Here is a 25,128-nt window from a genome sequence, read left to right on the forward strand (position 1 = left end):
TTAGTAACAACTTTGTGCAAAAAAAAAAAAAAAAATTGTAATATTCCTGCAACTTGTGGCAAAACATAAAATATTTCATGGACTCAACATGCCTCTCAGTAAATAGCTTGGGGTGTCTACTTTCCAAAATGGGGTCATTTGGGGGGGTTTTGTGCTATTTTGGCATTTTATGGCCTTCGAAACTGTGATAGGTAGTGAGGAGTGAAATCAAAAATTTGCACCCTTAGAAACCCTGAAGGCAGTGATTGGTTTTCGGGGTGCCGTACGCGGCTAGACTCCCAAAAAGTCCCACATATGTAGTATCCTCGTACTCAGGAGAAGCAGCAGAATATATTTTGGGGTGCGATTCCACATATAACAATGGCATGTGTGAGCAATATATCATTTAGTGACAACTTTTTGTAAACTTTTTTTTTTTGTCATTATTCAATCACTTTGGACAAAAAATAAAAAATATTCAATGGACTCAACATGCCCCTCAGCAATTTCCTTGGGGTGTCTACTTTCCAAAATGGGGTCATTTGGGGGGGTTTGTACTGCCCTGCCATTTTAGCACCTCAAGAAATTAGATAGGCAGTTGTAAATTAAAAGCTGTGTAAATTCCAGAAAATGTACTCTAGTTTGTAGACGCTATAACTTTTGCGCAAACCAATAAATATACGCTTATTGACATTTTTTTTTTACTAAAGACATGTGGCTGAATAAATGTTGCCCTAAATGTATGACTAAAATTGAGTTTATTCGCTTTTTCTTATAACAAAGTAGAAAATATATTTTTTTCTCAAAATTTTCGGTCTTTTTCCATTTACATTGCAAAAAATAAAAATCGCAGAGGCAATCAAATACCATCAAAAGAAAGCTCTATTTGTGGGAAGAAAAGGACGCAAATTTCGTTTGGGTACAACATTGCATGACCGCGCAATTACCAGTTAAAGCAGTGCAGTGCGAAATTGTAAAAAGACCTCTGGTCCTTAGGCTGAAAATTGGTCCGGGGCTGAAGTGGTTAAGCATTTGTGCATTGTCTACTGGACAAGTTAGGCTTTTATTCACGCTGGAAATCACAGCATCAACTGCTGGTACTTTCCATTTCTTGGTGAATTTCTTCTCCATGGGATAGAGAACTGAAAATCTCTTTGGAGGGAAAAAATACTTATTTGGGTGACGCCATTCACAAAAAATAAGCCGTTTTAGTAATGCATGCACAGGAAACGCATGCAAAAGCTGTGAGGGTTTTAAGGAACCCAAGGAAGAAATCAAGCTTTCCGGTAGCAGGAATGTAGAATGAACCATCTCCGTAAGAGATTGTATCAGCAATTTCTCAGATTGAGAGGCTGAAAAAAGGTTCACCTACTGTTTCCTCCACAGAAGAATCATCGATTTGTTTTTCCCCATGATCGTCTGAGAGTAACACCTCATCCTGTGACAACTGTTCCCCTTGAAAAGGGTCTGAAGTGGGGGAGGGGGATCTAGCATGCTTCCTATCCCTTTGAATGGAGGATGCGATTAAAGCAGCTAATCTTTCCTCCAGACCATGCAGGGTGGAGGAAAGGACATCTTCAGTCGTGTATACAGGGGCTGAAATGTTACCAGCAGGATAAGGAAAAACCAGTAACAGCAACAATAGCAGTAACAGTAACCACGGGACCTCTGCACCCCCCGCTGATGTTCTCCTAACCCTCCGGTCCCTTCAGGGGGGGGGGGGGGACGACAAAGAAAAGCGCTTTGGCAGATTTCTTTTACTTTAAAAAATCCCCCTGCACAAGCTGCTGCGGCCAGAGACTGAGCTTTACAGTGAAGACAACAGATTAGGATATGTGCATAGACTCCTCCTGGTGGAGAATTAAGGCATGACAACATTTTTTCCTTTAAAGAAGAAAGCATAGGTGGACTTTTTAGTTCCTACGTTTCTTCCCTTACCTTATCCCTGCCGGAGGATTTGCTGAATTAACAGACATACCAACCTTCACCCATCACGACGGGCTGCGTTTAGCAAACCTTCAAGGACCGGGTCCCTTAACAGGGCTCTACTCCATTGGACCCGTAAAAGCACCCCACCAGGAAAGCTTTAGGTAATGTAGCATGACCTAAGACCTGGGTCCAGCCCTACAAAGAGAGGTGTTACAGGCAAAACCTTGTGCTTCGGATACAAGGCCCAGGTACCATCCACTTTGGATGGATCTGGTCAATGGAGGCTATTTAAATCCAGCATGGATCCCTCCTGGAGCTCCTCAGAGCACATCTTCACTCATGACCAACACCTTAGACACTGGCGAAAAAAATTATGTGCTTCTGGAACGAGAAGGGGTTATCTAGGGAGTGAACTTCACGGATTGGGTATACCAGTGTCCATCACCTGAAGGTAGCCTATAACCCATTAAGTTATTACTTAAGGCTCTGTGTCCCACAATGTACGATAAATAAATAGGCATATGCAGGTATGTCTTGTCTTGCCTTGTCGATTGTTGGCAGAAGTTCTCCTCCTTGTAGGATGGAGACAACTGATCGGATTGATTTAAATGTGAAAATGTGAAAAGAGTGGATATTCAGGAATCGGTTTAGATCGTTGAGATCTAGAATGGGTTTGACATCTCCATTCGGCTTTGGCACAGTGAAAAGGTTTGAATTAAACCACCAACCCCTGCTCTTCCATGGGGACCACCATAATCACTTTTTGAGACAAAAGTCGGTCTAATGCATGGAAGAGAGACTTCTTGACCTGAGGAAATGAGGAGATGGGAACTCTCAGAACTCTAGTTTGTTTCCTAGAGCTATTGTGGAGACCACCCATCTGTCTCGAAACTCTTCCTGCCAGACCCTTGAGAACTGCAGAAGTGTTCCCCACACTCAAGTGAGCGGGGGAGGCCCTTCATAAAGAGGTTTTAGTATTCAGTCGTGTAGGTTTCCTGCTCCAGGACTTCTTTTGTCCCTGGGGTTTACCCTGAAGTTTACCTCTTGAACCTGACGGCGGAGGCCGTCATGACTGCCTGGAGGCTGATGCCCCCGGCCCTGGAGATAGTGCCCGTTTAAACGAGGGACGTTTACTCCTTTTCTTACCTGGCAAAAGGGTACATTTTCCACTTGATATTTTTGGATATATTTGTTCAAATCATCCCCAAACAGCCTTTCACCGCAGAAAGGAAAACCAGCCAGAAGCTTTTTGCATGCGCTTCAGTTGACCAACTTTTTCAAGTTTCTACGCATATGCACCAACCCAAAAGTAAGACGAGATCTTTAGAATAGAATCTCTCATTGTGTCAATTGCAAAACAAAAAGCCCCTGGCAACTCGGCTAAATTCTGGGCCTGCTGATCAGGGATAACCTTGAGCACCTGTCTCAACTGGTCTCTCAAGGACTGACATACCCCAATTGCTGCAACTGCAGGTTGAACCAATGAACCTGCCAAAGAAAAAATATTTTTTGACAGGAATTTCAACTTCTTATCGATTGGATCCCTAAGCATTTGAGCGTTGTAAACCGGACAAGTCAAACTTTTATTCACAGAGGATATAGCAGCATCAACTGCTGGTATACCCCACTTTTTAGTACATTTTTCCTCTATAGGATAAAGTGTTGAAAACTTTTTAGGAGGAAGAAAATGCTTATCTGGGTGATCCCCCTCAGAATATATAAGTTGTTCCAGCAATGAATGGACTGGAAAGGCACGCAAAGCTTGAAGAGGCTTTATTGAACCCAAACAAGAAGTGGGCTTTTTGGCCGACTCGGTTAAGGGTAGCTTAAATGTGGAGCGGACCATTGCAGTAAGAGATTGCGCCAGCAATTTCTCAGATTGTGAAGCTGAAGAAGATTCATCTACACTTCACCTCTCGGAAGAGGAGTCATCAGCCTCTTCATGATCCCCTGAGGGGAATTCATCTTCTCCCTCCCACTGTTCCTTTGTTTGAGGGCTCTAGGTGGTAGAAGAGGACCTATCGCGCTTTCTTCCACTCTGGGAAAATGCAATTAAAGTTGTGAACCTTTCCTCAAATCCCACCAAGGCCGAGGAGAAAACCTCCTCAGTAATATAGACATGGGGCAAAATGTTGGCCACAATAGCAACACTTGCCGAACCCGATGGCCCACTCTGAGCAGCCCCCCCCCCCAATTCCTTCAGGGGGGATAGTGTTGCAGAGGCAAGACCAGGGTCCTCAGAGCCTGAGGGTGACACCTTTGAGATCTTTTTTGGGATGTTTTCACCTCCCCTTCTGCCAACCATAGTGCCAAGCACAAATGCTGAGGTACTGACAGAAAAACACAATTTGGCCTAAATAGACACTTTGAATGGATCCGGCTGCATAGCTTGCTCCAGTAAAGATTACTCCAGCGGAGCTCAGCACAGCACAGCACATATTTACTCATGACCAACACCTTAGACACTGTCGAAAAAACCGAGGTACTCCCGGTAAGGAGAGGGGTTACATAGGGAGTAAACTTCCTGTCTAGGGTGTGCCAGTGTCCATCACCTGAAGGTGGCCTATATAGCGCATATAGTTACAACTATGGCTCTGTGTCCCATGATTTATGATTAAGAAATGTCCTCTGCATAGTGCAACTTCCTTTGTAAAGTGAACAGTTTATTTGCCTTTATTAAAGCAACCCTTTATCTAATTTCCCTTCCCCAGCAAAACTATTGAAAGGATAAGTTCACCTTTTTGAAGGAAAAAAAAAAAATCGTATTTATTAATTTTTTTCACGAGCCTGCAGAGCATTGCATCTGCGATCAGTGAATCGCAGATGCAACGTCCGGCTCCTACACACATTGCCTGCAGCTTTGTTGCCCTTACCTCTGCACAGGATGTTACAAAACTGAAGACAGTGTGTGAATGGACTACAAGTATGCTAATCAGCATGCTTGTAGTCCATTGAGAACTACAAGCCATTTGATGCTGTGGAAGATAGGACTTGTAATTTTCTCATTCAGAGGCGCCTCTAAATGAATCCAAAATGCAATGTTCCCCATGTACACATTTCAAGAAAAACGGCTGTTGGATCTGTGCAGGGAGAGGGGGGGGGGGCATCAAGGAAGCAGAGGGCAAGTTTGGAGCATGTTACACCCTAAATATGGGTATAATGTGCAAAATGCTCCAAAAGGTGAACTTGGCCTTTAACATAGCTTTATTTTAGCATTAATGTGTAGGTGCAATCTTGCTTTTGTCACTGCCTTTTTCCTAGGTGGAAACTGATATTCTTCCTTCATGAATTGTAGAACAGGAACTTCACAGTAACCAGGTCTTTTTTATAAACGGTATATCATTTCTATATTGGTCAGTACTGGACGCCCAGTTTAAAGACAATACGATAAAGTTATTTGAGCAATTACCTTCATGGCCCTTAAGTGTTGATACCACAGAACAGGTGTCTTTCTCCAGCTTTAGCAGTGTAATCAGCCCAGAAAAATCACCAACAAAGGCATATTTGGTTTCTTCATCGTATCTGAACAAGACTTTTGTTAAGGATCACCTGGCTTATTACAGAGATCAGAAAGGACAAGATATAATACTAACCTCCTAATAAACTGCAAGTTGTCATGGAGACAGTTCTAGTCCTTAGTAAAGCTGTATCAATAGAACCGACAAATGATAACCCAAAAATAGAGAGCAAGATAAACGTCAACACCTTTACAGAGGATTAAAACGTATGAACAAATGGAGAGGACAAGGAAAATATTTCTTAAAGTGGGAGTAAACCCAGTTTCAAAAAATACTTACATTCCCGGCATGCCGGAAATGCTAACTTTCATATTGGTTGTGCTCTCAACCAAACTTTTAAACCATCCAATGGCTGGTGTCATAACTGATCACATGTGCAGCATTACGGCAGTTGAAGAATTATTAGAGGCCAAGATGGCAGCTTCCTTGATGGAAAATGATAGGAGGGTTTACTTCCACTTTAAGATGAGGAAGCAACACTTTATGCACTCAGAGAAACCATACAATCATCATATATTTACATATTCTCAACATGCAAATTCTGGATTTCCCAGGAAGATACAGGGATCAGAGTTCGAGCATAGCTGGTGGTGTTTTTACACATGAGGAATCATACAGATGTTGGATAAAATAGCTTAGAACCAATCTGTTAAATGACAATTCCAATTAGTTGCTTAGAGTGGAAAAGCAATAAGAGACGTGTGTGTACATGTACCTCTATGAAGTCATTGCAAGAACTGGAATTGTAAACGGGATGCGTTAATCTCATCCATGACACTACCTGCATGGAGTAAGCATGTTATCCCTGTGCTTGCAAGGGTTTCCTTTGGGTACGCTTGTTCCCTCTCACGCTGTAAAGACAATCTGCTAGTTCAATTGGTTACTATCTAAACTGGTCCTTATTAGGTACAGTGGATACAAGTCTACACACCCCTGTTAAAATGTCAGGTTTCTTTGATGTAAAAAAAAAAAAAAAAAAGAGGAGACAAAGATAAATCATTTCAGAACTTTTTCCACCTTTAATGTGACCTATAAACTGTACAACTCAGTTGAACAACAAACTGAAATCTTTTAGGTGGATGAAAGTAAAAATAACAAAATAAATAAAATATGGTTGGATAAATGTGCACACCCTTTACCACTTTCCCCCATAATGACAAGGCCATTTTTTGCAATACAGCACTGAGTCGCTTTAACCGACAATTGCGTGGTCGATGCTGTAACCAAACAAAATTGTTATCCTTTTTTTCCCCACAAATAGAGCTTTTCTTTTGGTGGTATTTGATCACATCTTTCTATCTTTGTAATATGTATTCTTCTACATTTTTTTGGTAGAAAAAAATAAAATAAATCGCAATAAGCGATTTAGAAGAATTGATAGGAGATTGATTTATGGCATTTTTTTTCTTTTACTAGTAATGGTGACAATCTGCAATTTGTATTGGGACTGCAAAATTGCGGCGGACAGATCAGACACTTGATACTTTTTTGGGACCACTGACATTTATACACCGATGAGCACTATAAAAATGCGCCGATTACTGTGTAAATGTCACTGGCAGGGAAGGGGTTAACACTATAGGGCGATCAAGGGGTTAAATGTGTTCCCTGGGAGGTGTTTCCAACTGTGGGGGGCTGGGACTGACTGGAGGAGAGAGATTGCCGTTTATAATCACTAGGAACAGCAGACTTCTCTCCCCTCCCCTGTCAGAATGGGGATCTGTCCCATTTACATTGAAAGACCCCCGTTCTGGCTCTTTTTCCTGAGATTGCTGGTGGCTGGCGGACATCGCGGCCGCCAGCCACTTGCAGCAGGTGCACACGCCTGCTATGGCTTAGAAGAAGCCAATGTACAGTGGCATCTACAGCGATTTGAATGAGCCGACCTGCCGCCGTATAATGACGGCGGCTGGTCGGCAGATGGTTAAACAAATACATTGTTGAAGCACCGTTTGGTTTTATTACAGCACTCAGTCTTTTTGGGCACAAGTCTATCAGCATTGCACATCTTGACTTGGCAATATTTACCCACTCTTTGCAAAAACACTCCAAATCTGTTAGATTGCGAGTGGCATCTCCTATGGACAGCCCTCTTCAGATCACCCCAGATTTTCAATCAGATTCAGGTCTGGGCTCTGGCTGGGCCATTGCAAAAAACGTTAATCTTCTTCTGGTGAATCTGCCATTCCTTTTATTTGGATGTATGGTTTGGGGTGTTGTCATGCTGAAAGATGAAATTCCTCTTTATGTTCAGCTTACTAGCAGAAGCTTGAAGGCTTTGTGCCAATATTAACTGGTATTTGGAACTGTTCATAATACCCTCTACCTTGACTAAGGCCCCTGTTACAGCTGGAGAAAAACAGCCCCAAAGCATGATACTGCCAGCACCATGCTTCACAGCGAGTATGGTGTTCTTTTGGTGATGTGCAGTGTTGCTTTTGTGCCAAACCTCATCTTTTGTAACTATAGCCAAAAAATTTCAACCTTGGTTTCCTCAGACCAGAACACATTTTCCCACATGCTTTTGGAAGACTTCAGATGTGTTTTTTGCAAAATTTAGCCGGGCTTGGATGTTTTTCTTTGTAAGAAAAGGCTTTGTCTTGCCACTCTACCTCATAGCCCGGACATATGAAGAATACGGGAGACTCGTCACATGCACCACACAGCCGGAACTTACCACATATTCCTGCAGCTCCTTTGATGTTGCTGTAGGCCTCTTGGCAGCCTTCCTCTCGTCTTTTCATCAATTTTGGAGGCACATCCAGTTCTTAGTAATGTCGATGCTGTGCCATATTTTCTCCACTTGATAATGACTGTCTTCACTGTGTTCCATGGTATATCTAATGCCTTGTAAATTCTTCTGTACCCATCTCCTGGACTGATAACTTTTAACAATGAGACCCCGCTGATGCTTTGGAAGCTCTCTGCAAACCATAGCTTTTGCTGTAGGATGCGACTAAGAAAATGTCAGGAAAGACCCCTAAGAACAGTTGAACTTTATTTGGGGTTAATCAGAGGCACTTTAAATGATGGCAAGTGTGTACAGACTCCTATTTAACATGAGTTTGAATGTAAATGCTTAATTCTGAACAAAGCTACATCCCCAGTTATAAGGGTGTGCACACTTATGCAACCAAAATTATAACCTTAGATTGTTAGTAGAGGACAGAGCAGGGACGAATGCACAATGAGTAAAGGGTTACGAAACTGTTGGTGTGTAATAAATACCTGTAATAAATAAATAAAATGACACAACAAAATAAATATTGAAGGCAAACTTCCTGCATCTAGGCTGTAAGTAGTAACGTGTTCCTACACACCCCACACTACCACTGTTGCATTTAAATTTGACATGACTGCGCTGTTCGGCCCACACAGCTACACCATTCATTGTCATCTGTGGCAGACGAACTTGTAGTTTCAATGGACAAGTGCAGTAATCCGTACACTCATAGTCCATTGATACTTCCTTCACCTTTCTAACTGAAAGCCTGTACAGTGTAAGAGGAATGGTTATAAATGACAATAGGCCCCAAAGGATACTGCAGGCAGGATGCCCAAGCAGAGAAAGCATATCTGCCCACCAAGGAACCACTCTGAGTGCACATCCAAGTGATGAACTTATCCTGCCCAGTGCTAATAACCCACTCAGGTCCAGGAGAGTAAATGACCTCTGTCACTCGGCTCTGATGAGCTGTACGGGCAAAAGAGAAGAGAATTATCCGTTAGTGAGACTAGCTGCCAAACAGTGAGCTGATTTACTAAAGGCAAAAACACTGTTCACTTTACAAGAGAGTTGGTGAAGGAGATGAAACCCTGCTGACTGCCATCACTCAATCACGCGCAAGCATAACATGCTAATTATTTTATTTTCCTTGCAGGTGATTGGGTATCCCTTGCAAAGTGAAATTTCACCACAATCACTAAGCTCTGGAGAAAATTCACTTGCACTGTGCAACTTCCTTTGCAATGTGAACAGCCCATTTGCCTTCCAGTGTGCCAGTAAAAGACAGTACAAAGTACGATTGTGCAATGATTATGTGCATACCTGGGTACGTTTTCACAAAGTTCATTTTGTTGAAGTCATCAGAGATTACAAACTCCTACAATACAGAAAGAAAAAGATTAGAATAGGAAACTTGACATATTAAAAAGGTATCAACTTTAATGAATAGGCACAGGATTTCATTTTCCAGACCTTTACCACAGAAGTAAAGAATAAGTGACTGAGTAGCCATTTCATTAAGAGCTCTTTCACACTCAGTTTTACCGGCAATTTACCATTGTTTTAGCGGAGCTTTTTGGCATCTCGGCAGAGGTGCCCATTCATTTCAATGGGCAGGGGCAGTGGAATACACCACTCCTAAACCGCTTCAAAGATGCTGCTTGCAGGATTTTTTTTATAAAGTCCTGCAAGTGCACCGCCCCAGTGTGAAAGCACTTGGCTCTCACATTCAGGCTGCAGGGGAGGCGTTTTTCAATCACTTTACAGGCGCTATTTTTAGTCCTTTAGCGCCTGAAAAATGCCTTCAGTGTGAAATAGGTTTAATGGCTATAAAGCCTAGCACACACTAGCTGTTTTTTTTCTGGCTGAACAAAAAAACAAATGAAGGGGTCTCTGACATAACCAAAAGACCTGGAGGCTGCCCGAAATAGTGGATAGGAGGTGCATGAATTAAAGTGTATCTATGATCAAAGTTTAAAATCACATTCATTTCAACATTAAATTTCAATTATTTCTAGCCTACTCTTATTAATCTGAATGACCATGAAGTTTGTAAACTGAATTTCTGAGGAATCCTGCACATTTACTTCTTTGAATTCTGTGATACATATTCACTTTACTCTGTGAGTAGGCACTGCGTGTCACACATCGCACAGAGCCTGCCTTCTGACCTCCACAAGTGCTGAGAGGAGGAGTTTCAGGAGGCAGAGTCCTTACAGGAACCACTGCTTATATGCTCATCATCCCTACATGCCAAACTATTATTTCAATTTTATTTGCATATAAGCATTATAGCTTGACACTGGGCACAGCAAGTCACTTCCTGACTGGCAAGACCTTTTTATCAGATCTGTACAGACGAGGAAAACAGTGCTTGCTGCCCAATCGCAACATAGCTAGGGGAAAACAATGATTATACTGTATATTATATGTATGTACGGAATGTAGGCAAAACTCCCGCGTACAGAGAAGACATTGTTCCACATGTTGTTGTTCCTCAAGAAGATTGGATACCAGAATTTGAGTCTCAGAGAGTTTTCCCTTTTTTCTATTGACATATAAACATTGTTGGAACCCAAAGCAAAATATCGGACAAACTCATAACAATGAATTGCACTGTAATTATTCCCATGCCTATCTGCAGCTTATAGCACTGTTGCCATTCCACATCACAGCATGTGTATAATTACATCATCATGAGGCAGACATTCATGAAGCTTTGCTAAAGCAGTGGTTTTCCAATTCTCTACAGTCTGTGGACCACTTTAAAACAATGCAAATTGTAGCAGCCACCTATGCCTAAGTCCACTATTTGGGGGTAAACAGAATGACCTAAACCATCCCCTAAAGACAGATGGGGCTCTGAGTTGCAATCTGTTTCCTTTCCTGTCACTATATGTATCCCTACCTACTGCATACAATTACAGCAAAGTGCAGGAGATGCCCAGGGACCACCAGCAGTCTACAGACCATAGTTTGAGAAACTTCTACAGCGGTTTCCTACTGGTCACCAAATTCTCACCTCTGTATGTTCAAGGATTCCATTCTAAAATAAATCGCAATCCCCTCATTAGGGTTTTTAGAGGGGAGGTTCAAGATTCCCAAAAGTCCTGTCTTTTTCTCATGAGAAAAAGGAAGTTGGAATGCATGATTAATAATGTCAAACACATTATGCCAGCACCTAAACAGTTTTGGACATCTCTCGACAATATGAATGAGGTCCCTTTGTACCAAGGTAAATCTAGGGCATAGCAGGGAGTCTACGGGAAAAGAGGTACATTCTTCAAGAGGAAGTAAAGTCTTCCTCTTTAATTGTACCTACAGGTAAGCCTATAGTAAGGCTTACCTGTAGGCAACACTGTATCCTGGCCTAGGCCGACAAGGCCCAGGCCTAGGGCAGCACGGAAAGAGTCCTCACCATCTTGCTCTACACGGTTAGTGTAGTGCCAGTCTTATGGGGCAGACTGGGCTGAGAGGCAAATTAGTCTAGCGCCCCCATAAAGCAGTCGCAATGCTTCCAGTATGTGAGCGGCCAGCATTTCGCAACATGGGGGGGGGGGGGCGTGCCACTTCTAATAAGTCCTATCATCCTGGAGCACAAACCTTCCTCACTGTGCTATATGTTTTCTGCTGCACCATTGGCATGGTTGTATCTTCTTAGTCCTCTCCATAAAAGGATCAGAAATTTGTGCTTAATGTAGAACTATAGGCAACACTTTTTTTTTTCCATTTTGGATAGAATAATGGAGGGTTATAGCCCCTGTCAGTTTATTTTTTTACCACCCCTGTCCCATTGCAGAGATTTCCCTTCACTTTTGGAACCATAGCCAAACAGGAAGTGAGGGTAAATATATGCAAATTAAGGGAATCCATTGCCCCCAGCCCCCCTCAGAACTAGTTCCCCCACTCAAAAATTTCAGGGCGGGTCTTAAACAGCAAGGAATGTGGCCTTGACAGGGAGGGGTGGGTCCTATTTAAATTAGGGGGTGCACGAGTTTAGTCAGGCCTAGGGCAGCACAAAACCTAAATACACTATTGCCTGCAAGTACTGTAAATATCTCCTAAACTTGCACCGTTTAGGATGTATTTACTATATACGCTGCCACCGATGTCATCAGCGCATGCGCACTGAAGTAACTGCCCGCTTTTTCAGGACCCGTCCAATGAGATGCATACTAGCTCATTATGCCTTTGTCTTGCAGGTTTTTATTTTTTGGAAATTTTTTTCAGAGGTTTACAACCTCTTTAAGCAGATCCAATATACCAGTCTGCTTGCCTTTACAAGCTCTGCAGCTGTCGGCAGATATGGAGGAGAATGACTGGGACACTGATGTGCGGAAAGACGAGGATTACAAAAAAAAAGATCAATTTGAAATGTATTTATTTAAATTTTGTTCATTAACCACTTGCCTACTGGGCACTTAAACCCCCCTCCTGCCCAGACCAATTAGCTTTCCGTGCTCTCACACTTTGAATGACAATTATTCATGCAACACTGTACCCATATGAATTATTTGTCCTTTTTTTCATAAAAATAGAGCTTTCTTTTGGTGGTATTTAATCATCACTGGGTCTTTCATTTTTATAAATGGAAAAAGAGACAAAAAAAAAAAAAATAATAATAATAATTTCTTATTTTCCGTTATAATATTTAGCAAATTAGTCATTTTTCTTCATACATTTTTGGCCAAAATGTATACTGCTACATTGCTTTGGTAAAAATAACCCAAATCAGTGTATATTTTTTTAAGTCTACAAGCTATGGTGCCAATCATTGAAAATTGATCACACCTGATGTACTGATGGCCTATCTCATTTTTTGAGGCACTAAGTGCCCGTTCACACAGGGGCGACGTGACTTGCAACGCGACTCACAGACGCGACTTGCACACGACTTCAGCGCCGACTTGCAAAACGACTTCTGTATAGAAGTCAATGCAAGTCGCCTGAAGTCGCCCCAAAAATAGTACAGGAACCTTTTTCTAAGTCGGAGCGACTTGAGTCATTCCTATTAGAACGGTTCCATAGTAGAGAACGGAGCGCGACTTGTCAGGCAGCTAAGTCGCCTGACAAGTCGCGGTAGTGTGAACGGGCACTCACAAGCCAGCAAAAGCACATTCCAAAGTATTTAGAGGCATGGTGAGTTTTTTGAAGTTGTCATTTTTTCCAACAATTTTTTGCAAAAGTAAGATTTTTTTTCCTCAAAATACATTCTGCTACTCCTCCCGGGTATGGCGATACCACATGTGTGAGGCTTTTTCACAGCCTGGCCACATAGAGGCCCAACATGCGGGGAGCATGTTAGGTGTTCTAGGAGCATAAATTACACATCTAACTTGTTAACTACCTGTTACAATTTGTTTCCATTGTCCTTTTTACACACAAAGTTGTCCATTTATAAAAGGTATTTTCAACACAGCATGTACCTGGCAAAAATTGCACCCCAAAATACATTCTGCTACTCCTGCCGAGTATGGCAATACCACATGTGTGAGACTTTTACACAGCCTGGCCACATACAGAGGGCCAACATTGAAGTAACACCTTCAGGCCTTCCAAGAGCAGAAATTACACATCTCATTTCTCAATCCACAACACCCACAAAATGAACCCATTTTGGAAAGCTAACACCCCAACGTATAACCTATCAGGCATAATAAGTTTTTTGAAAATGTCATTTTTTGCCACAAGTTTTTTTATTTAAATGTGGAAAACAAAACAAAACAAACAAAAAAAAAATGATGACACTGATGGCCACTAATCAGCACTGATGGCACTGACACTGATGGGCACTGCTTTGGCAGGTAACAAGCTGTAAAATAAACTTACTCCGAGCACAGATCACTCACGCTCCTCACCCGCAGTCTGTGTGAGGAGGGAGAGCCATCAATGAGAGATGATTTCATATGTTTACATTTGAGAATCTCTCACATTGGACACACCAATCACGTGGTAAATGGTCGCTGTGATTGGGGGACACAGCCGTCACAGATTTTCCCTGATGCCCACCTGCAAGGAGTGTTTTTTCCTGGCAGGACGTACATGGATGCCCTCCCAGAAATGAAGGCCCGCGATGTAGCTATGTTTCGGCTATAGCGTGGGTGCGAGGTGGTTAAATTTATATATAAAATAAGTAATTTTTTTTCGGCCCACAAAATTTATGTGGCCTCCGTACTGAAAAGTTTAGATACCCCTGCAATATACTATAATTATTCAATATACTCTAAGGTAAAATATTGTGCAAGTTTGCAAAAAAGATGATAATACCAACATGTGGGGTATTTTCTGTGTATGGTCCTACATAATAGGGTCTCCAACAAAAGGCTGCGTAGGAAATACACTGCAATTTGACACACATACTTGTGATCAAATAGTAACATTTAAAAGGATAAGTTCACCTTTTGTAACATATTCCGGCTGTATAATGTTACAAATGCACCCCCCTCCCCTGCACTCCCCTGTAGGCAGCCAGTATCTTCTCTTCCCACTTGCTGACACAATTTGAAGAAAACGCGACTGTGCAGCACTCTGCCCACCTGGAAGCCTCATTCATTCACAGTCTTCTGTGAATAAATGTACAAACTACCCACACCCTTTGCGGCTGTTGGATTGAAGTGCTCAATGAACTACCATGGCTCCGTTGAGTGCTGTGGTAGTTCATTAATTCTTCATGTTGGTGGGAAACTGCCTGTCCGTATGATGTATGGGCAGACAGCTTACACCGACAGTCTGCAGGAGACCTGCATGGAATCAGCGATCTGCTGATCTCTGATGCAATGCTTTCCAAAAAAAAAAAAAAGCAAATTTTCTTTTACCTGCAAAAAAATAAAAAAAAATTTTATTGAAAAGGTGAACTTATCCTTTAACAGTCTGCATTTGAGGCTGCTGGCAGCAGGCTGAACAGAGAATTACACCTGAATGTACACTATACTGCCCTCTTGCATCCATGTGCATAAGCCCTTATGTTTCTAATTGCTTCATGAATGTGTTTAAAGCGGAGTTCCACCCAAAAGTGGAACTTCGACTCATTTGTCTCCTCTCCCCTCCGGTGCCACAATTGGCACCTTTTGGGGGGCAGGATAACCATCTTTGACAAGTATCCTGTTTCCACTTCTGGGAGTCCGTGCTGCAGCTCGTGACTCCTCTCCCTGTCGCCGGGCCAGTAGGAGAGAGGAGAAGGGCCTCGTGCATGCGCAGTAGGGTTCTGAAGATGTAAGGCTAGACTGCTGGGTTCCCTTAACCGCAATGGCGGCGGCAGCACCCAACAGCTGATGGAAACATCAGCTGCAGTGCCGAGTGTGTGTGTGTGTGTGTGTGTGTGTGGGGGGGGGGGGGGGGGGTGGACGGGGGAGACGACACCACTTTAACTATTTATCTGAGCAAAACTAAAACCAGCTTCAAGAGGGAAAAAAACAGAAAGGGGGGCACAGAAAAAGTAGAGCTACTGCCCACAGTAACCAATCACATATAAGCTTTTGTGGTTAGCTACTGAAGGGCAACACCTAGTTTTTTCTGTGCTGCCGATTATCCAGCTCAGTTCTAACTGTATTGGCAACAATAGATTGACTCACCACATTGGCTCCACTATCCTGTCCCACAAAAATCTTCCTGCTCTCATGGTGGTATGTCAGTGCTGAACATGGAGCTGAAAAAAAGACAGACAGACAATGACATGTTACTACTTTAACCCTTTCATGACTAAGCCTATTTTCGGCATTTGGTGTTTACAAGTTAAAATCCATATTTTTTGCTAGAAAATTACTTGGAACCCCCAAACATTATATATATATTTTTTTTAGCAGAGACTCTAGAGAATAAAACGGCGATTGTTGCAATATTTTATGTCACACGGTATTTGCGCAGCGGTGTTTTAAACGCAACTTTTTGGGAAAAGGGACACTTTCATGAATTAAAAAAAAAACAGTAAAATTAGCCCAATTTTTTTGCATAATGTGAAAGATAATGTTACGCCGAGTAAATAGATACCAAACATGTCACACTTTATAAGCGCACGCACTTGTGGATTGACGACAAAGTACGGTACCTAAAAATCTCAATAGGCGATGCTTTAAAAATGTTTACGGTTACCAGGTTAGCGTTACAGAGGAGCTCTAGTGCTAGAATTATTGCTCTCGCTCTGCCGATCGCGGCAATACCTCACATGTGTGATTTGAACACCGTTTACATACGCGGGCGCGACTTCCGTATGCGTTTTCTTTGCTTCGTGAGCTCGCGGGGACGGCGGGCGCTTTAAAAAAATTTTTTTTATTTTTTTATTTATTTTAAAATGACTAAATTGTTTTAAAAAAATAAAATAAAAATTTGTTCACTTTTATTGCTGTCACAAGGAATGTAAACATCCCTTGTGACAGTAATAGGTGGTGACAGGTACTCTTTATGGAGGGATCGGGGGTTTAAAAGACCCCCCATGCCTCCTTTACACTTCAATGTATTCAGATCGCCGAAAACGGCGATTCTGAATACCGTATATTTTTTTTAAAACCGGCGCCATTGGCAGCCGAGTAAACGGGAAGTGACATCATGACGTCGCTTCCGTGTTTACTATGAGGAGACTGGAACGAAGCCGATTACGGCTTCGTTCCAGTTCCTCCCCAGTGGCCGGAGGCAGCGCAACTTGAAATCGGTGCTCCCGATGGAACGGGAGCACCGGTTACAGCGGCGGGAGGGGGGGACGTCCCCTCCCGCTCCTCCGGCATAACAGCCGAGCATCTTTTAGCCGCATCGGTTGTTATGGCTGGAAAGCCAATCGCCTGCTGAAGAAAACGGTACCGGAATGATGCCTGCAGGTGCGGGCATCATCCCGGTATACCCCCCGGAAGCCGAGTAAGCAGATCTGCGTACGCTCGGCGGGAAAGGGTTAATCCCAAAAGTGTTTGTCTTAAAAAGACAAAACAAATTCACCGACCAACACAGCTCCTCTCTTGGCCATTGGGTTGTTTGCCCTATTACTAGGAGATACTAGGCATTAGTTGTAATACCACACTCAGAACTCTTAGTTCCACCCAGGGGGCAGTCCCTTGGGGAACAACCCTCCACCCTGCCATGCAGCCATCGGTACGTCAACAAGCAATATAAACATAAAGATAAAAAAGGAGGGGCGGGTGCTGTGTCAGTCGGTGAATTACAGAGAAGAGGATTTTACCGCGAGTATAAAAAAAATCCTATTTTCTCTTATATTCACCGACCAACACAGCTCCTCTCTTAGCCATTGGGACGTCCCCAAGTAGTGCCAAACGTGGGGTGGGAAAGCAGCATAGAAACTTCATCCACCATGGCAAGTGGAAACTAGTGAAACTTAACCCACAAAAAACAACAGTGCGTGGAAAAAGCCACCACAAAAACCAGGGTACCCTCAACAGGAGTGACTACCCATAACCACACCAAAAGCTGTGGAATGTAATGCAACAGTGCATTAACTTAATGGTTCTGTGTTTTTATCGAAAAAACTGGAAAAAAGGAACTATATATTGCATATTCAATTGCAACTATACGGCCGCTTGCAAAACTTTGAGGCCAAAACAGGCATCAGCCGATGCACCGACGTCTATCTTGTAGAACTTGGTAAACGTGTGGACAGACGACCAGGTCACCGCCAAGCCTTTTTTGGGACCAGCCACGATACAAACAGCGAGTCTGACTTCTGAAAGGGAGCAGTGGCAGACAAATACACCCGAACCACGTCCAGAGCATGAAGGGCCACCTCCTTAGGGTGCTTCGGCTTAGGACGCAGAGATGGTAATACAATGTCCTCATTGATATGAAAAGCCACTTTTGGTAGAAAAGACAGTTGCGGAAACAACACCACCTTATCTTGTGGATAACCGGATAAGGCGACTTGCAAGACAAGGCCGCCAGTTCCGAAACCCTCCTGGCCGATGTGATGGCCACTAGAAAGACCACTTTCTGGGAAAGAGTCAGCAGGGGAATCTCCCTGATATTTTCAAACGGCGGTTTTTGAAGCGCCGATAACACCAGGCTCAAATCCCATGGGGGTAACGGTGGACGCACCAGAGGGACTACATGTCGTACCCTCTGATTGAAGGTACTCGCTAATGAGTGAGACACCAGGGGTCGCTGAAAAAGGACATCCAAGGCTGAAATTTGCCCCTTAATGGTGCTCAACGCCAATTTCTGGTCTACTCCTTGCTGAAAAAACAGCAGGGTACTGGAAATAGAAAAGGAGCACAGGGTACCAAGGACACTGAGGCCAATCTGGGGCAACCAGTATTACTGGGATCCCTTCGGCTTCCACTCTGCGAAGCAGGTGTGGTAACAGTTTCAGTGAAGGAAAGGCGTAGATCAGCTGGCACTGATCCCACGGAGCCACCAGCACGTCTGCCCACGGATCTCTTGTCCTGGACACGAATCTCGACACCTTCCGATTGAGACAGGAGGCCAGAAGATCCACGTCTGGTGTGCTCCACTTCAGGCACAGTAACCTGAATATCTCCATATGCAATGCCCATTCTCCTGGGTCCAGCATCTGTCGGAGCGACGACCATTTGCGGCTCATAAGTAGTTTCACCGCGGATATGAGAGTCTGCAGTTTGTCTAAAGGGAGAAAATCTCTCGCTTCCATGGAGTCCAGCAGCAAGCCTAGGTACTCCAGACGCTGGGTCAGTAAAATAATCGACTTTCTTAGGTTCAACAGCCACCCAAATTCTTGCAGGGTCTGCGTGGCGATTGCCACATCCTCCTCTAACTCTGAGGCGGAAGATTCCCTCAGGAGGAGATCGTCTAGGTATCCCACGATCGCAATCCCACATTGCCGCAGCAATGCCAAAACTGGAGTCAATACCTCGGTAAAGACTCGGGGGGCTGATGCCAGACCAAAAAGAAGAGCCACAAACTGGTAGTGGGCTTCTCCAGCTGCAAACCGCAGAAATTTTTGATGCCGAAGGCATATGGGTATGCGCATCCTGGATGTCCAAGGACGCCAGGGAGTCCCCTTGATGGAGTGCAGTGACTACTGAGCGAACAGATTCCATTCTGAACCTCTACACTTCTACAAAGTGATTGAGGGCTTTTAGGTCCAAGATTGGACGTACTCCTTCCTTCTTGGGAACTACAAACAGATTTGAGTAGAATCCCTGGAAGCTTTCCAATTCCGGAACCGGTACAACCACCCCGCAATTCAGCAGGTCCCTTACTGCCCCCAAGAGGGCCTCCCGGCGAGCTGGGGATACCGGTATGCTGGAGAGGAAGAGTCATGGGTGGGGGTAAACCTTCATGCGGTAGCACTTTTATTCACAGGCTTGCCGTTCCAGGGACGTTTTTGACCATCCGTGGTCATCCTGTCGGGCTGGGGGTGTTTTGCCGATGCTCCGGGCGGAAGAAAAAGCAGTTTCTGAGCGGAAAAAAAAGGAGGGCACTTGCCTACGGCGTGGCTCCTTAGCCTTCCTGGCCTTTGGGAGTATGGTACTCTTACCACCGGTGGCATTTTTAATAATGTCATCCAAGAAGGCTCCAAAGAGCCGGTCGCCAAGGAAGGGAAGATTCGTCAGGGCTTTTTTGGATGCCTGGTCAGCAGACCAGCATTTTAGCCAAATCAGGCGCCTCAGCACCACAGCTGATACTGAAGCCCTGGATAACAGAGTGAGAGTATCCAGGGCCGTGTCACAGACGTACTTAAGGCCTTGCACTAGTTGGTCTGCTAGTTGCATGCAGCCAGGAGAAGCCTGTTGCTCTCCCAATTCGCGGTGCAAACGTTTTTCCCACTCAGTCAGTGTCTGCAACACAAGTGCGGATGCCAGTACTGGTGGCACGGCTGACCCCACAACCGTAAACAAGGAACGAGCCACTGCCTCGGCCTTCCTGTCCGTGGGATCATGAATGCAGGAGTCCCCTCAACCGGAATCATGGTTACATTGTTTAACCTGGATACTGGGGGGTCCACGACCAGAGGAGCTGACCATTTTTTGAGAAGGCTCTCCTCAAAGGGGTAACGCACCGCCATGTATTTGGGGACCGAAAAGGTCCGTTGCGGGTGACCCCATTCCTTGTAAATGAACTTGTCAGATACGGGAACACCTTAGGTGAACGCGCTGGCTTGCGGGACCCAAAAGGGGCCGGTACATCAGCAGAGGGATCAGCTGGCTCTTGAATCTTCAGGGTATCACGCACAGCTGTGATAAGTGCTTCAACAAGCGCTTTGTCTCGCACGGACCCAGACGGGGCATCATCCTCACTGTCCGAACAGTCCTGGTCAGCGTTTTCTGACAAAACAGAGCAGGAGTCACCAGCCTCAGCAGGACCTGAGTCTGCGTCAGAGCTCTCCCCAGAGGACGGGGGGGGGGGGGGGGGGCAGGGGCTGCTTTAGTGCACCTTTCTTCCCACGCACCGCCTCCATCCGGGCAACGAACGAATTGAGGATCGCCATCAGGGTGTCCATGGGCACTGCACAGACTGCAGGTGACCCGGTTGCAATTGCCTGGATTTCGGGGGAAGAAACTGAAGGGTCAGCCATGCTGACCCTACCCTGTCTGCCACCCGAAGGGGACTTAGGACAGTGACAGTTCCACCCTCCTAGCTGCCGCTGGCTGAGGGGCTTTTCCCGCTGGACTCACCACCCTGAGGAGTTCTGCGCTATCCAATAAGCAGTGCCTGTGGGCTCCCAGGTGCAGAGGAAACAAAAGCTGTGTAGGTGGCAGCCGCTGCAAACAGCACCAAACCGCTCTGAAGTGTGCTCAGGCTTCAATAAAATGGCCGCCCTGTGTTCAGTACAAAGACATAAAACACAGGGAAAATGGCTGTGAGAGCACATGCTGCTGCTAGAGAACACTGAAAAAAACAGCACCAAACCGCTCTGAAGTGTTTAGGCTTCTAGAAAATGGCCGCCAGTATAGGAGATCACTAAGAAAATCGCCACTGAAGCCCAGGAAAGCATGCTGTCCTTGCCCACACCTAAAATGGCCGCCAAAGCAGCTCCATGAGGTCAAGGAGAAAACAATGGCAGTGAACACAGCGCTGTACAAAACATCACAGACACCTTCCAGGTGCATGAGGAACAGGACCCAGGATGCCACCAGCCAGCGCAGCCCCCCAACCCAGGTGAGAGCCCCCCCAGAGAGCCCCTGTATAGACACAGACACCGCTCAGCAGCCACATGCAGCATCTCCCCCAGGGGGGGTGGAAGATAGGGACAGGGGAGAGAAGAGAGGGAGATGAGGGACCCTCGGATCGACCTCCCAGGGAATGTCCAGCTGCTCAGCCCTGCCGAGGCAGGGAGAGCTGTACTTACCAGTCCTGAAGAGCTAGGAGACATTCCATCACAGACCCACTCACTGATCAGTACAGGGTGGCTGCTGGCCCAGCATACTGTGACGCAGACATCAGTAGCCCGGTCATATGTATGCCCCGGAGCATAAAAGCTCGCCGACCACCAGCTGCGGCCTGCAAACGCTCAATGGCCAGACTGGGGAGACTACAAGGATAAGGGTATCCAGCCTGTCACCCAGCCAGCTGTTGATAATAGATCACACGATCATTCATCTTGCGCAAAAAGTCATGCTTCTGCATAAAAAAAAAAAGCACGGACCGATGGGCCCGCAGGGTTCCTAGGTCCTTCTCCTTCACTAGGCAAAATAAAACTGATGGCTGCATGGCAGGGTGGAGGGTTGTTGCCCAAGGGACCACCCCCTTGGTCGGAACTAAGAGTTCTGAGTGTTGTATCACAACTAATGCCTAGTATCTCCTAGTAATAGGGCAAACAACCCAATGGCTAAGAGAGGAGCTGTGTCGGTTGGCGAATATAAGAGAAATGTATTTATATCCACTGAACGATTTATCGGTCATTACATGATGGCAGCATAGTTTGAGCTTGCGGCTGAACGTTTTTCAAAATTGGGTTCGCCCGATTTTTCATATAGTGTATGGCCAGCATTGAAATCCAGAAACGTCAGTGCAGCACTGGATAAAAGATGGAAGGGTCTGTCAGGAGTCCAGAAACTCATTGATCTTTTATACACACACATTAATTACAAGCAAACAGATCACAGGTGAGGATGGTTACCTTTAACCACTTGCTTACTGGGCACTTAAACCCCCCTCAGTCCCAGACCAATTTTCAGCTTTCAGCGCTGATGCACTTTGAGTGACAATTGCGCGGGCATACAACACTGTACCCAAATGAAATTTTTATCATTTTTTTCCTACAAATAGAGCTTTCTTTTGGTGGTATTTAGTTACAGCTCGGAGTTTTATTTTTTGCTAAACAAACAAAAAAAGATGCAAAAAAAAAAAAAAAAAAAATCATGTTTTAATAGTTTGTTATAAAATTTTGCAAACGGGTCATTTTTCTCCTTCATTGAAGTGCGCTGATTAGGCGGCACTGATAGGCTGCATTGGTGGGCACTGATGGGCTGCATTGGTGGGCACTGATGGGCTGCATTGGTGGGCACTGATAGGCATAGTTAAGGCGGCACTAATAGGCACAGATAAGGCGGCACCGATGGGCACAGATAAGGCGGCACTGATGGGCAAAGATGGGCACAGATAAGATGGCACGGATGGGTGGCACGGATAAGTGGCACGGATGGGTGGCACGGATGGGCACTGATAGGTACCACAGATAGATGGGACTGATGGGCACTGATAGGTGGCACTGATAGGTGGCTCTGATAGGTGGCACTGCTGGGCACTAATGGGCGGCACTGCTGGGCACTGATGGGCGGCACTGCTGGGCACTGATGGGCGGCACTGCTGGGCACTGATGGGCGGCACTGGGGTGCAGCACCTGAGGCAGATTTTGGGTGGCACTGTGGGTGGCACTGCTGGGTGGCACTGTGGGTGGCACTGTGGGCACTGCTGGGTGGCACTGTGGGCACTATGGGCACTGCTGGGTGGCACTGACAGGGGGGCACTTACTTTATTCAGGATGGCACTGCGGGTGGCAGGTGGGCACTGGCAGGGGGCAGGTGTCCTTTTAAATTGCTGGCCGTGATCGGGACTGATGTCCCGAACACGGCCGCCGGCGATCGGCTTTTTTTTTTTCTCCTCGCGCTGTCAGCGCGAGGAGGAATACTAGCCGATTACCGGCTCCGTTTTATCACATGATCAGCTGTCATTGGCTGACAGCTGATCACGTGATAAGGGGTCGGGATCGACCCCTTACACGGATCGGTGATCAGGCGAGTCTCACGGACTCGCCGATCACAGAGCGCGCCGCGCGCGCCCCTCAGGGGGCGCGCAGGCCGCTCGTAACCGGGACTACGTCAATAGACGTAGTCCCGAAAATGTGGGTCCGCGCTATTGCCGTCATTTTGCAATAGCGCGGGTCCCAAGTGGTTAATAGCCATTCAAACCCCTGTGTGTCAACTTGTGTGCATGTTATCAGGCCAAAATTACCAGGGTATGTAAACTTTTGATCAGGGCCATTTGGGTAGTTTCTGTTGCCATTATGATTTAAGAGTAAACACAGTTGATTGATAATAAATGGCTTCATATATAACTAGGTGAGAATTTAAAAAAAATAAGTAAAAAAATCCCCAGACTTCAAGTAGTTTAAAATGTACTGGTCATTTTAAAGGAGAATCCTGAAGAGATCCTGACATTGCAGTTGAACACGGCAGTTGAAAAATCGATGTACTTTGTACCAGATATTTTGGACTCTGTAAAAATTATGACTTCCTTCAGATAGAGTACAATGATTTAAAACCCAGGAGCTATCCAGCTGATGTTTGTTACTGCTTGCTGTTAGTTTACAACCAAGTTTCCAGGATATTACAAGGACACAACGTTTGTTTAGCTTTATCCATGTCAATCCAACCAAAAGCACAGAAATCTTTTCTCCCATCTACATAATTCCCAAAAGAAACGAAAATGTTAGTCCTCATGTACACAGGGCAGTTGAACGCTGGAAACTGACAGCTGGAAACCAATGGTGAAAAATGTTCAGTCTACAGCTTTTACATACTGAGTTTATGCGAGTTTAGCAGCAGTTATGAGCATTTTAGGTAAAAAGCTTTTTCAAAGGTAACCTCAGGGGACCCTACCAAATGCCCGCAATGCAGGAAAAACACGTAAATTATTAACTATTTCAGCCATGAGAGAAGAGCAGCAGCAGAGAGAAGCGCACTTGTAGATAGCGGCACTTATTTTTGTGTTTTCACTATGGATCCTATCATGAGCATGTGTGAAGAAATGTTTCTGATGTTGCTGAGGCTCCGAAAACGTAAAAAATTGTGTGCAAGGATGAGCATTTGTTGCTACTGTACTCACCCATTGATGCAGGCAACAGCATGTGGTGAAATTAGTTTTTTTTCCAAAAATTTTATGTTCAAAAATTATAAATGTAAATGCGCGGTTACAAGCATTTGGCGTTTAAATTGCTGGTAAACTACAGTCCTGAATAGAGGTCGATATGGGTTTTTCTCTGGCCGATGCCAATATTTAGAAATCGTAGCGGCCGATATATAATGGCAATTATTTTGGGCCGATACGTTAGGCCGAATTTATTAATTTTTTCCCCCCTTCATCTCATAAAATCTAACAGACACCTTACATACTGGGGCATTTTTCAGGCGCTTTTGTGCTAAAAATAGCACCTGTAAAGTGCCTGCAAAACGGCTCCCTTGCAGTCTGTGTGAAAGCCCAAGCGCTACAAAAAAAAAAAAGTCCTGCAAGCAGGATCTTTGGAGCGGTGTACACCGCTCCTCCACCACTCCTGCCCATTGAAATGTGATTTGGCAGTGGTGCTTCACGGGCATATTTAACCTCTTCCTCGACCACTAGCTGGGTTATAAGTGCCCCGCTAGCAGCCGAATAACGCCACTAAAATGACGGTAAGGCGCAGCTAAAACTAGCAGCGGTTTACCGTCAATGCCTGCCCGCTCCAGTGTGAAAGCAGCCTTAAAGCGGGGTTCCACCCTAAAGTGGAACTTCCGCTCATTGGAACCCTCCCCCCCCCTCCGGCATCACAGTTGGCACCTTTCAGGGGGGAGTAGGGTGCAGATACCT

At 44.9% G+C, this 25,128-nt stretch overlaps 1 protein-coding gene across 1 annotated transcript in view; it reads right to left on the minus strand.

The window, feature by feature from the left end:
* WDFY1 (WD repeat and FYVE domain containing 1) overlaps nt 1-25,128 on the minus strand; it is an 84,906-nt gene that overhangs the window by 36,786 nt on the left and 22,992 nt on the right. Inside the window, exons 3-6 of the mRNA XM_077488316.1 lie at nt 15,723-15,796; nt 9,475-9,529; nt 8,970-9,120; nt 5,318-5,430 (exon numbers count right to left, since the gene is read on the minus strand). Coding sequence (XP_077344442.1) covers nt 5,318-5,430; nt 8,970-9,120; nt 9,475-9,529; nt 15,723-15,796 — 393 coding nt within the window. The remainder of the gene's footprint in view (nt 1-5,317; nt 5,431-8,969; nt 9,121-9,474; nt 9,530-15,722; nt 15,797-25,128) is intronic.

The sequence above is a fragment of the Lithobates pipiens genome, unplaced genomic scaffold (assembly GCF_037356315.1).
Source record: "Lithobates pipiens isolate NorthernLeopardFrog02 unplaced genomic scaffold, aLitPip1_a1.2 Scaffold_18, whole genome shotgun sequence".
NCBI classification, from domain to species: domain Eukaryota; kingdom Metazoa; phylum Chordata; class Amphibia; order Anura; family Ranidae; genus Lithobates; species Lithobates pipiens.